Source organism: Rhododendron vialii, chromosome 11a, assembly GCF_030253575.1.
Source record: "Rhododendron vialii isolate Sample 1 chromosome 11a, ASM3025357v1".
NCBI lineage: Eukaryota > Viridiplantae > Streptophyta > Magnoliopsida > Ericales > Ericaceae > Rhododendron > Rhododendron vialii.
The window spans coordinates 15,896,863-15,910,644 of NC_080567.1; the positions used below are offsets into that span (position 1 = coordinate 15,896,863).

Genomic DNA, 13,782 nt, shown 5'->3' on the forward strand with positions numbered 1-13,782 from the left:
TCCAATCGATAGAGTACTTTGTAGGTTGTAAGGGCAGCAATCGACGAGCAAACAGCTTTAAAAAGAGTATTGATGTCAGAAAAGTTAATTTGGTGCATGATACTTTCATTGGACAGCCAAATCTTAGAAATACCATGTATTTACATACTCTAAGGCGGTGCTGGCTCTAAAGCTCCAAACACCCATCTCACTTTTCTTGTTGGGTTTACAGCAGTTGGGTCGGTATTCATTTGGCACTTCATTAATCAACTGCTGAAGACTTAACTTTTGTCGAGCGTCATCAAGATTCTCCAATCAATAGAGTACTTTGCAAGTAGTAAGAGCAGCAATCGATGAGCAAATAGCTTTAAAAAGAGTATTAGACAGTCAAATCTCAGAAATACCATGTATTCAGGTACGGACAAGAGACCATAGAGGTCTGTGGACATTGTAATTCAGACTATTATAAATTAGGATCTAAAAAAGTTATGCAAAATATATTAGTTTGCGATTGAAAAAAATCATAACATCCGGTCTGTCTTCGAGCCAACTGAAGTTATCTGGCTGTACAATATAAAAATAAAAGCAAAATTAGGTGTGGGCACAACCCTTTGGGTTTCCTCGTTTGGTATCTTGCCAATTGAAGATTTGGGTCTCGGATTGGGCATAGGATTTTTCTTAGCTTTGTTAGAAATTTGATTTCATTCTCCTTGTTCCTATTGGTCTTTGCATCTATTTCAAATATTAATGAAAATTTTTTTGCCGTTCAAAACAAAATAAAAGCAACATAAACCCATAAGAGGAGGGGATTAAAAGCCAAAGTACAGATATTGCCAAATTAACAAAAAAAAAAAGAAGGTAAAATCAAATTCAATGTGTGTTTGAACTGACTTGGTGTCAAGTTCCCGAGGTCTATGACTTCTCACTTAGCATTTTAAACTACAATGTAGTAAAAAAATACAAAAAAGAACCTGAGTTAAGGGTAACCATTACCCACCACGAGGAAAAGGCTGGGAGAAACTATAGGGGGCTGATTTATGTGCCTCTACTTAGTTACAGGATTAATGCTAATACTAACACTGAATGCGGCTGGGTAGTCTCCCTGTCGAAGTTTATATTTCTACCAGAAAAAGCAAGAAACTAGTATATATCAAATGCAAGCCAGATGATGGGGTTTTGGCCAGAATGCCTCTGATGGCAAAGTCAACAAGCTACTTCACTTGAGATAGGCTCAGCCGAGCGATGAAGTTTCCTCCATTGATTCTAGAGAACTAGTGTGGGTCCCGAGGAGTAGGCAAGTTGTCAAACCTCGTATATATATGTGTTCTCTTTCTCTTTCTCTATTTCTCTTGTTTGTTTTTCTGTGATTCCTACCATCTAAGATTCTAACAGTTTGTGTGTTGGTGAGTATGAGCGCATACTTTAGTCGTCTTTAATCCCAACATGAATGGAAACCCCTCATGGAAAAATATCAAGACAATGTAATTTCGTGACACTACACTTTGTACCGCGTTTGATGCACAACATCCTCCCCAAGTCCACAGTTCACCATTTTCCTTTTTTCAATAATCAGCCCGCAGTTTACCATAGAACATTAACTTTATTATCTAGTCAAATTACAAAGTGGGAGACATTCATTTGGTGGCAAATATGGCACCAGTTTTTGCTAACTTGAGACATACTGCAGCTAACCCCAGATATAGTTGTTGCCAAGAAAACCTGGTGAGGTAACATGGGAAGCAAGTAGCAACAAAACACGAATTCATATACGTAATCTCTTCAAATTTGGGCTTCTTCATTATGATTGAGGTATGTCACGACATAGAAATGCAAAACAAATTTATCCACCAAATCGAAGGTTATATTTAACTCGCAAAGATTTCCTTATAAAAGGACCGATTAACCATTAAGTAGGGGTGAAGGAAAAACCAAGTAAACCAGACCGAAAACAGAAACCAGACCGGTAGTCTTTTTGGTTCTGTTTGATTTTTAGCCAAACCAGTGGTTTGATTTGGTTTGGTTTCTAGAGACAAGAGGTACTCAGTTATACGTATAATATTAAGTTTCTAGAGACTAGAGTAACAAATCGAAAACCGGAATAAACCGGCCAAACCAAACCAAACCGAACAATTAATATTAGGTTTGATTTGTTAAATGTCAAAACCATAATGTTCGGTTTGATTTAAGAAAATGCCTAAACAAGACCAACCGAACCGTTTACACCCCTACCATTAAGGGAGCCAAACACCAGTTTTGTCAATTGACTGACATTGTCTCTAAAAAAAAATGCCCCCAAACTAGGACAACATAACTGCGAAAGTACAAGAAGCTGCTCCTTCACAAAAAAAATTAATGCAAGAAACCATTAAAAAGCAATTCCAAAAGAAGCATACAAAGATGGCCCAAGCCAGTAACAATCTTCCTTGCAGGGGTGACAGTTTGACGGTTCTTTTGGGCAGTGAAAAGATTGTAAAGAAGCACATAAAGGAAGTTTAGTCCAAAATCAAGGATTAAGATGCAACTAGATCAGGAGTTTCCGCCTCCACAGATACCAAAGCAGTGTGAACTTTGTTAACCCAGTTGTCCAGCCGGTCACGCAAAGATGTGATCTGAGAAATACCTAAAACTCTTGGTTGCACCCAGGAAACATGGACAGTCCCCTCAACTTGATCAATTATCCCCTCGATAAGATGAACCTGCAATAGGACTCACCCACTATTTAAAAAGGAAAATCTCCATAGCATTTCAAGAGTTACAGTACTAACATGTAAATAAGTTGGAAGGACAAAATGCAACAAGAGCAGCAAAACAGAAAAAAACACAGTTGACAGTGAAGATTAAAGAATCTGTCACATCCTAACAACTTAACTATTTTCTTAATGGCTTTTTTTTTTTTTTTAACGGCAACTGAACTATGTGGAGGGTAGGAACAATAACAGATCTTTTCAGAACAATAAGTAATCCCCGTGAGGCATTGGAAATGACTACTATTATATTGAGAGAAAAGGGAGAAGGGCGGGGGGCTGCAGGGGTAGGGATTTCACGGTGAACCATAGTTTTGACAAGCATGGACATCTCAACACATAAGCAGCACTTGTCTAGAAAACCAAGTACTAATTGTTTGCATTTTTGTGCCTAGTAAAAGCGTCTCCTATCTCCATTCCATTGGCAATCATACATAATCAATGTCAATCAAACATTCTTACGCCTAGCCTTGATTGCTTCAGGTGTGCTACAAATAATGATACTTCATCCCAACATTTTAAAGCATCACACAGTGAGTCTTCATGAGCTTTAGAGTCACCCTGCTATTATCCATAAAATCTGTATACGCAAGCAAGGGCACACACAAACACAGAAGAGGGAAGGAGCAGTGCAGCTTGGATACCCGGAGATGCACAGAAGGAAGAAAACAAGAAAGGGGGTTGCAGGGTAGTTGAAAGGTTTAAATCACTAGAACAAAATGACAACTGAACTATCTTACCAAATAAAACTTTTTGTAAGTGCCCAAAAAGTCGGCACTCGTCTTTCTCCTTTAACTATAGCTCTCATTCTAACCAGTAAGTTCCTTCCAATATCCAGTTACGCACTATTCTCTTAGGGTACGTTTGGTTCGATGGAATGGAATTGAGGTTGTAATGGAATTTGATGAAATGAGATTGGAATATCCATTCTCATTCCCAAGTTTGGTTGTGCTAAGGAACAATCATTCTCATCTGCAATGGAATGGTGTGGCATTAGTAATTTTTGGATGGATAGTAAATTTTAGAGTGGCAATAGTAAATTTTGGTGTGGCAATAGTGAATCTTGGAGTGGCACTAATAATGTTGGTGTGGCAAGAAAAGGAATAGTGATTCTTTTACTAAGGTGAATAGTGATTTCATTTAGAATGATCATTCCATCATTTAATGGTGAACCAAACATAGGAATAAGTATGCCATTGGAATGACCATTCAATTCCAACTTTGATTCCATCGAACCAAACATACCCTTGGTCCCATAAAGTCAGTCAACAGGTCCCCAATTGTGGTTGCACAAAATTGATTCCCACTGATTTTTATAGCCTTTTCTCGAGGTTGAAATGTCCTAACAACCAACTTAGACTTTTAACAATGAACTTCTGAACAAGGTTACTTCAAACATAAGAGATAACTACAATTCTACAAAAATATGATACATAGCCAAGGGTGCTGGTTTCATAGTAGTGATCCCGAAAATTTTCAATCGAAAATTGTCTAAACAGGGACTCACCGAAAGGCTTTTCATGAGAAGATACTCCACATCCTCGACAGTAAGTTTTGTGCGCTCAGCAATGATACTTAGTGGAATAGTCCTATCTTCTGAAGGTCGGCTGCCAGGAAACACATAGTTAAATTTAGTAAAATGTAAAAACATTTCAGTAATAATGGCTACCGTAAACCTAAATTAGCGAGTAAACACTGGCTAACATAAGATACCTGAAGATGATTTCCATCAAGCAGAGAATGTTAATCTTTTCTAATAGCTTCTGTTCATTCTCCACCAGTGCAGGTTGGGCATTTAGAGCAGCACTATGCACATGGCACAATTCTTGATAACGAACTAAATCACCAGAGTTGAATGCTTCAAGAATGTAATAAAGCCATTCAACCTTTGTCCCCAGAAGACTCTTTATCTGTACCAATGGTTCAATAGAAGGATGTCATAATCATCTCTGAGAAAGTAGGAATCTACTAAAGGGCAAACGTGGGAAACCAACAAATTGCTACCCGCTGCACGTTATGACTATCAAACTCCAAATATGTCGTAAAAAAATCCATCAAAATATAGGGGAATATCAGGTACAGTGTGTACAGACAATTAAGTACCACAGTTGGCATAAATGAAAGATAAATGGTTTTGTCAGTGTACCCAACACATATAATCAGCGCAGATACCGTAAAGATGCAGTAACCATGTTCCCCCATATAGCCTAGTTCTTCTGAAAGATGCAATTGCCAAACAATAAGTTCGTTGTTGCGCCATTGATATTTAAAATGTGTATCACCATATAAGCAGTCACGCCTCATTCCATTAATTCAACCAAAATTGAAACAGAACACCAAAAACAACCCTACCACCCAATGCAAATCAGGGTATCAGATTTGCATCTGTTACCTCCTGGGTTTTAATAGACATGGCCAATTTCATATCAGGATGCTCATACTTCAAACCCCCTTCTAAACACCCCCGCGCAAATAAAACAAAAAAAAGGACAAGTTTCTTCTTTCGATACCCCTCTTCAACCCACTCATTTTATCATGGTTGACCAAACATTGGAAACGTTTGGGAATTGGGGCGCTTTTCATTTATCATCAAAACTTCCAAACCTTTACCCCCTTCTTTCAATTCTTTCAATATCACGGCCACCTTCTCAATCTGATCATGGCTCACCATTCCACCCCATATCAGAGCCAAGTGTACAAGCACAGATAGTATGATTCCTTTTTTTTTCTTCTGATAAGTACAGATAGTATGATTCCTCTATGCATATCTAATCATAACCAAGTCAGTTTTTGTTCACTCATTTAATCCTTTTACAGGAAGGATTATTCCTGAGTCCCTGACCAAAAGGTTGCAGACAACAGGGTTACACTTGTCCAGAACCAGCAGCGACATGGGCAATGGTTAAACTAAAGGTATATTTATAACTCCCAGGGACATACTGTTTATACCCACTTAAAACTTTTTTTTCGCAAAAACAATGATAAAATGACATGTGGCAAGCAGGCCCAAGCTTATGGTCAAGAGATGAGGATCCAAGTGTGATTTGATCAGAAGGCCGAGAAACAGGTTGTAATATGGCAAGGATGTACTTAATCCTCCCTGTCTTACCGTTCAGCAATGGACACCTATATTTAATGCACGCCTGCGCAGACAGGATTTTAGTGACAGGTGTCACTCACTGGCATCTCGAAGCATCACCGGGTAATATTTAACATATTCCTTGGATTTAAAGTACATGTTCCTTGGAAGACCAAATCACTTGTCCCATGGGCAGCAAAGAAGCAAGTTTCAGCTGAGTATGGTTGGTGCGTGAAAAGAACCAGAGAAGTAAAATAGGAAGCATTTCGGGTAGATACTTGTTGAAAGCTACAAATGGCAGCCATCAGAGGTGGTACATCTACAAATATTTTGAGTCACCAGAAATAATATAGGAGACGTATCATCTTTTCAGAGCCCAAATGTGCTCAATTTCAGGGGAGAAATAATTGAACAACACTTATAGATAGCACAATTCAGGGCCAGCCTAGGGCTCCGGTCCTCAAGATGCAGTATCAATGTCCAAACTCAAGCTTTTCTGTTTTCAAATTAATTTCCAAGTTCCAAAAACTTCAATTACTTAGCTTTAGCTTCCAATGCCTTCGATAAGCAAGCCTTTTCTTTCGTTGTAGTCTGTAGCCTATGATACATTTCTTATTTCACTTGTATTCATTAATATAAGTGGTCAACATTGTTTAGTTGTGTTCATTTACCTTACTTTCCAATTCATTCTTCCAACAGGACATTTTGGTTCCTAGTCGTCATTTAAATTGTTCACGAAATTTTAACGACCAAGGAAAAAACAAGAATCATCACTGCCTTCATGGTAGGTTGCGGCACAACTTTCAAATTAGAAGTCAGCACTTAGGCCCTACACTCAAATCTATGTTTGGATCATGTGTCAGTCTTGAAACGCCCGTAAACACACAATCATTCACCCACCTCTTGCCAGGAGGTGAAATTCCCTGGACGTTCTAAGGAGGGAAAAAATACTGTCGTTCTCGTTTCAAAACAAACTCAACAAGGTATCTCACCCAATTTTTCTCCTATACACCTTGTAGACCACGAATATTGCATTACTAATGCACAAAAACAATATGAAATCACGCAATCCCTTACTATATAGCACCGACACTCCAAAAGGGCGCCGTGTCCACGTATTGGACACGGGGACACGGCGGGGACACGTATTGGACACGCCACGTGGCGTGTCCAATAATTTTTATTATTTTTTGATAGGGGACACGGCGGGGACACGGCTGGGGCCACGGCGGGGACACGGCTCGGGGTCAAATTGTAATATTTTTTAAATTTTGGGGGGTTAATATGAAATTATTCAAAACATTTGGGTTAAACTGTAATTTTTCCTTTGAAATTTTTTATACAATTTGTGAAATTATTCATATACAATGGTTCATAATTTTTTTTATATATATGTAAATATATTTATTTTTTATTTATTTATACACGTGGCGTGTCCCCCTCCGTGTCCGTATCCCCATATTTTTAAAATTGCCATGTCCCGTGTCCGTGTCCGTATCCGTATCCGTATCCGTGTCCGTGCTACATAGATCCCTTAAATTGACTCTAACCCATGAAAATTAACCATAGTTCAGAGCAAATGCACAGCCACAGCCTCTCTTGATCTCTTCCCATGCGTATGCTTTCAAGGTGGAACATGTGTATTCATGTCATCTGAGCAACCCTTTTCGTCGCAAAACATAAAAAATAATCCACAAATGGCATATGACACGTGCAAACAGTAGGGCTTTTCTTTTAATGTGCACCTAAATTTCAGAGGGGCAAAAGACCCTACCAACGCAAGGTCTAGACTCAACCAAAGCAAATGATTACATATTTGTACCCACATTTTTCTGCAAACTTTTCTTTTTTTATTGTACCTAAGCTTCACATAATGTAGAGTAAATTAGATGCTTCCATCTTATTAGATCTCTTAGGCCCCGTCCCGCTTTCCCTTCTTAAAAACTAAGTACTTATTTGCAATTTTCAAACTTAAAAATAATGAACTTACAATAATTTTTTTATTTTTTTGCATCATTAAAAAGATCTCATCGAGATCTAATTTTCAGATTTCAGTAAGCGCATTATTTTTAAGCTTGAAAAATTGCAAAGTACTTATTTTTTAAGAAAGGAAAGCAGAACGAGGCCTTACTAACACAAACCCTTGGCCTAGTGGTCAATGCTTGGGACTTGGGGATTTGTTCCCTCCTAAGATCTCAGGTTCAAAACCTCTAAAGTGCTATCAAGTCCTTTGGGGCGAGTACATATGGGGCTCTGTCCCGGCATTAATTGTGCCCCTGCTAGCAGACAATGGGATTGGCACCCAGCATTAGTTGAGGTGCACATAAGCTGGCCTGGACACTTGATTATCAAACCTAAATCTCAATGCAGTTCACTCACATAATGAGAACAAACAAACGCAAAATAACTAGAAGAGATGCTAACGGAAAAGAAAGAGAAACACACTTACAATTGGATGAGCAAGCAACTCCCCAAAGTTGTATATGTTTTCTCCAAGCAACGCAGCAAGGGACAAATCAAAAGCCAAATCCTAGAAAAGGATGGACAAAGAGAATCAATAACCGCTCATGGAACAATGGGAAGCTCAACAAACCATGTACATGATATCCAAGAGAAACATCAAAAGAAGTTATATGCAGCAACCGATTAAGCTTTATTGAATGATTTTTATTTCCTAACAAATGTCTAACACGCATCTCCAAACAAGTCAAATTTAGCACATTTCATCATCATAGAGGAAGAAAGCACATTCTGGAACCAAATGCATTTTACAGCTCTCTCTTTTTTGCATGCAATAACAAGAGATTACAGTCTACAGAATACAATTTACCATATCGCATTTAAACAAGTGTTAAACATCATAGTATCATGAAATTAAGCCTTCCACTACATTTCCATGCCAAGATATCCTTAAGGGTAAAAGTATAGTTAAGAATGAAAGATGTCATGGACCTTGGTAAAGTACATTATAATCCCATACCAGCTTAAATGATTCTGATATAGACTCCACTGAAGTGTATGCCAAATAAAGCAGAGCACTTTTGTAAAATTCAGCAAATTCCTGGCGAGACTTGTGATATTGTGATGAAACCCAATAATAGCTAGCATACACGGAGGGATCAATGTCAGTCATGCTGTCAAGTGTAGTCTTCCCATCTTCTAAAAGCTTTTTGCACTCTTTTTGGTCGCCTTTCTCCACATTGAAGATAGCTATTTGCATCTTAATGTAAAGGATTGGTTCCTCAATGCGCATCTCTCTTGTAGCACGAAGCTTTTCAATCACACCTTCGAGAAAACTAATGGCAGCCTCTTTCTCTGGATACTGCCGAGAGACTATGACGGCAAAATGTGCAAGTTTGAGAAGATTGATCTTGGTTTCAAAGTCCGCAATGAAATTATGATATAACTGTATGAGAGAATCACCAGCCTGAACATAATGACATATACAAATGTCAAATGAACATAAAGAGCAGATGATCGCCGGTGGATGTTTTCAAACTGAGTTTTCCAATCAAAAAATTGAGGAAACATGTAGAAGCAGCCATGCTACATGTCAACCTTCACATCATAGTATAAAAAAAATTAAAAAGGAAAGGAGTCATAGTCATAAATAAGATCCTATCAAAAGGCCATTACAAGCCAAACAATTGACTAGACTACTGATGAATAGGGTGACAAAACCTCATCTTCCACAAAAGTATGTTATGATAACGGTAACATAAGTAATGATTTTGAAGTTAGGGTAGCTCTCAGTTTTCTAATCCTACCTTTTATCCTCAGTGTGTGGGCACTAAATGGCTCCATAGTCCATCCCAACTTGGAAACCCACTAGCAGCTGTTAAGAAGGGAAAGATGTGATTCAAATACAATTACACCAGCTTCTTTGAAGTCAGTGATACTATAAATATTTTACTTCAAGGACAAGCAGCCTTCTCGATGAGCAAATAATAGATTAGGATAACTACCAGTATTTCCAGATATTACTTAAATATTGTGCAAGATCTGCCACCCAACTTGTACTTAAGGTCCAAAACCCTAAACTACCAAACTAGAGGAACCTGGATCTAGAGTTCTTCCATTCCACACCCACATTGCATACTGGTCGTTAACAGATAAACTACATGTGGACATCAACCCAATTTCCAACAGAACCACAACCCCCAACTGACTTGGGGAGATGCGATACAGGTAGGAGGGGAACAATTATAGGGGACAAATACTACCACAGGATGGGATTGTATTTTCCATATGGCAAGAGGTACTGCGTTTAAATAGGCTGAGATAAAGGGTGCAACTAGAGGGAGCCCAGGAAGGATTGTTTCAATAAACAGCGTAGAAGGGAAGACAAACCAAAAGATACATGGGAGGGGTTGAATTAAACCCTCTTTCCATTGATTGGCACAGAATGAGCAATCCCAAGGTTGTGCCTTAGTCCTCAAAATAAACAAATAACGAGCTATCTTGTACCACCACTTCCCCCCGATATGTCCACAAAGCTTTGAGTAGCAGGCAATAAAGATTCCACCTTAAAGACCGCACATAGAGTTTATTTCCCAAACAAAAAACAAACATCAAAAAAGTTTCAGATAGCCAGCAATGCATAACAATGCTCAAGCCATTGACTCCAAATAAACCAAAATGACGATAAGCCAAATCATCACATGAAAGAGGACACTCTTTCTATACAACCTCAGAGGATCATCTTATTTCTCCTACGGTCCTACCGAAACTTCTACATCTTATTGTGCATGTTAAGGGAATCTATTATCTTCTTATTAGCTGGCAATGAATCAAACTTCAAGGCACTCAGTCCAGTTTCTGTTTGCGCCAAACACTAACAAGTAAAGGCCACTTGGATAAAGTGATCCACCAATAAAGGATAAACCCCGAATAACAGCAGCCACCAACAATCCTCAGGTATTGAACAAGACAAGGTGTAGCAGACGGGAGTTGAATAAAAGCCTCTGGGTATACAGTTGGCCCAATGTTATACAGCTGGACTACGCTAATGGGTCCCCAGGAATAGGATCTCATATAAAGTTCCACAAGCCTTGTTCTCTACATTCTCTTTTGTTCTTTGTCCATTAATGTTTCAGACAAGGAAATCACATCTTATAACGGACCTAAATAAATCCTCTGCAGTTAAGCCAGCTTGCCATCTACAGAAACATAACCAACAAAACTAAAATACAAAATTTTCATCCCCAAGGAAACAAAAGCTAACTGGTAAAACCATTCTCAGGAAAACTGGCAATACTCTCCTAAAAAACCCAACTTTTCAGTCCAAGAACCTTAATGAGATCTCCAAACCCTAATTTCGGTACACAGTCAGGCTCGAACAAACCAATACCTAAAATTCCGTAATTCCCAACTTACTCAGAGCAAAATAACGTCTAAGCCGCAGATAAATGAACATGTATAAGTATCAAAATTGAGATTGAGGAAGGGGCGAAGAGAGAGGGGGGGACCTGAAAGGCGGAGAGAGAGACGAACTGCTCGAGCTTGAGAGTGAGCTGATGCCAGAGCTTCTTCTGGTACAGATCTGCTAGGGTATTGAACCAATCGTCGAGCCCTGGATGGGCATTGCGAAGGGTCTCCAAGTACTGCAGAGCGGCCATGGCTGACTCAAAGCGGTGAGCCCCAAGTCGCAAAGGCGGATACAGTATACAGAGAGAGAGAGAGAGAGAGAGAGAGAGAGAGGGATTGTGTGAAAAACCTCTCTTCTTAAATTCTATAATCTTCTGTCTTGTCTTCTGCTTAAAGAAAGGAATTCAGACGTCAACGAGATGGAGTTTTGAACCCGGCCACCCTGGTTTAGGTGAAACGACCTCCAACTTTGATGGGTTTTTTTTGGCTGCCTTAGAGTCTTTACCAGCATTGTTGTTGGGGGGTTTGAGAGAGATTCAGTTTGAATTTTAAACAAAATTTTTAAAAATAATACTGTAAATTTAGCGAGGTAGGTAGGCAAAATTTATGGACGCTGCTATTGACCGCCTTTTATTTTCTCCCATAGCCTATTACATTTCGGTAAATAATTGTTGAAAATCATAAATAACATTTCAGTAAATTGCGGTTGAAAACAAGATTATATTTCGGTAACTACATGTTGAAAATATGTTCAATTTTCGGTAAACAACTGCCGAACATACATTTTCGGTAAATAACTGTTGAAAAAAATATTATATTTCGGTAATTGGATGCTGAAAATATATCTCAATTTCGGTAACTAACTGTCGAGTATAATTGAAAATTTTTAACGGGGTATTGGAGAAAATAGAGGGCTGCGAATAGGGACGCCAAATTTATTGATGACTGTGTACACCACTATTTATTTATTTATAGGATATATTTCACTAACATCCCCTGAGATTTCCAATAAATACAGTGACCTCCCCTGAGATTCTGATAATTGTACTTTCATCCCCTCCTTTACAAACTATTAGCAAGATTCCCCATTCAGTTAAATTTATTTTAACACCGTTAGTTTAGGCTAATAAATGACTGAAATAGGGTAGTTTAAGCTAACACTGTTAGTTTTGTCTTTCTCTAGCTTGCCAGTTTGCACCAATGACAGCACAAGAAAAAGGGTAATGATGAGTTTTCATCGCGAAGGTAAAGCACAGTCCTTTTGTTTTGCTCTTCTATATATTGCCTTGTCCTTCTTCTTCTTCTTTTTGTTGAATGGACAAGTGGATATATCATCCTTACTTAGCATGATTAAAAATCTGAATGAAAAAAAAAAAAACAAAACAAAATCACCATCATCTTTTTTTTAATTGATTTTTGCACTCAATGTTTTACAGGAAAAAAAAAAAAAAAACCATGGGTACAAACCCCTAGATATTTAGGTGTTCTAAACAAAAGTCTTGTTCTCATTTTCATTTTAATTTTCAATTGGAGTTTCTAACATTAAAAGAACTAAGGCCCCGTTCCAGAAACCTTTTTAAAAAATAAACAGCTTTATTTCACATTTTCAAACTCAAAAATAATGTAAATGAAAAATAATTTTTTTAATTTTTTTTTGCATCATATAAATGATCTCGATGACATCTTTCAAATAAGATCCATATTGCATATTTTTATATTTCAATAAGTCTATAATTTTTGAGCTTGAAATTACCTTCTTAAAAAATAATGGTTTTTTTTACGTTGCGGAACGGCCTAAGACTTTAAAATTTTGGTTGTATGTGATTGAATTAGTGTAATTATTTGTACATCTAATATCTTAGTAATTACTCCATCCATCTCTTTTAAGTATCTAGCTTCGTAACTCCAACTTATTAAGAAAATATATTCATTACGCTTTTCACATCAACTTTTACCTCCATTTTTCTTACTTACCCTCTATGGCGACATTATCATTATACTTTTACTCACTAACTTTTCAAAATTGAATCTATTTTTAGGGGTAAAATGAAAAATGCACCAACTTTACAAAATGGACACTTATTAAAGGACAGCTCAAAATAAAACACTGGACTATATAAAAGAGACAGAGGGAGTATAGTTTTTTTTGTCGTAAATTATATTTGTAACTTAATGTATCTCATTCTTTGTTTTTTGTTGCTAAAAAATTTTTTTTGAATGAAATGTATATGCAAATTTTTACTTTATCATATCCCCCTCCAACAACAAAAAAGAGTGAAAAATTATCCTATTTGTTTTTCGTAATGACTACCTCATTCTGATCCCTAACTTTTTTTGTCTTTTTTTATTTTGGTACTTGTGTTCGTTTTCTCTAAATTTTTGTTAGATTAGTATTATATTTTTTGAATTAATCACTCGTCTTAACGAGAGGAGTCTAAAAAATAAAATATGATGACCAAAAAAATTCACTAAAGAATCCCACCCATGCCACTGCTGTGTCTTTGTGTGGATTTGCATGGAGGGCCTTTGGCCAACTAGTCATCTTAGTGGTACTGTGGTGACGGCCTGTCCTCCGGAACAGTAGCTATGGCTCAAACAGAACATTTCATAGCG

The 13,782-nt window shown here is 37.7% G+C and overlaps 1 protein-coding gene across 1 annotated transcript; it reads right to left on the reverse strand.

The window, feature by feature from the left end:
* Positions 1–2,155: 2,155 nt before the first annotated feature.
* On the reverse strand, positions 2,156–11,687 carry LOC131308062 (26S proteasome non-ATPase regulatory subunit 13 homolog B). Its single transcript, XM_058334874.1, has 6 exons — positions 11,271–11,687; positions 8,783–9,229; positions 8,252–8,332; positions 4,437–4,633; positions 4,231–4,330; positions 2,156–2,675 (listed from the first exon to the last, which is right to left on the reverse strand). The coding sequence occupies exons 1-6, from the start codon at positions 11,418–11,420 to the stop codon at positions 2,490–2,492; spliced, it is 1,161 nt and encodes a 386-aa protein (XP_058190857.1). The 5' UTR covers positions 11,421–11,687; the 3' UTR covers positions 2,156–2,489.
* Between the last annotated feature and the right edge of the window lie 2,095 nt (positions 11,688–13,782).

What these genes read in the sequence shown, in the direction of transcription:
- LOC131308062 (XM_058334874.1), bottom strand. Translation starts at nt 11,420, where the DNA reads ATGGCCGCTCTGCAGTACTTGGAGACCCTTCGCAATGCCCATCCAGGG. An exon ending in TCTCTCTCTCCGCCTTTCAG is followed by an intron (nt 9,230 to 11,270) that starts GTCCCCCCCTCT and finishes CATTATGTTCAG; the next exon opens with GCTGGTGATTCTCTCATACA. An exon ending in TATCAGAATCATTTAAGCTG is followed by an intron (nt 8,333 to 8,782) that starts GTATGGGATTAT and finishes ATCCTTTTCTAG; the next exon opens with GATTTGGCTTTTGATTTGTC.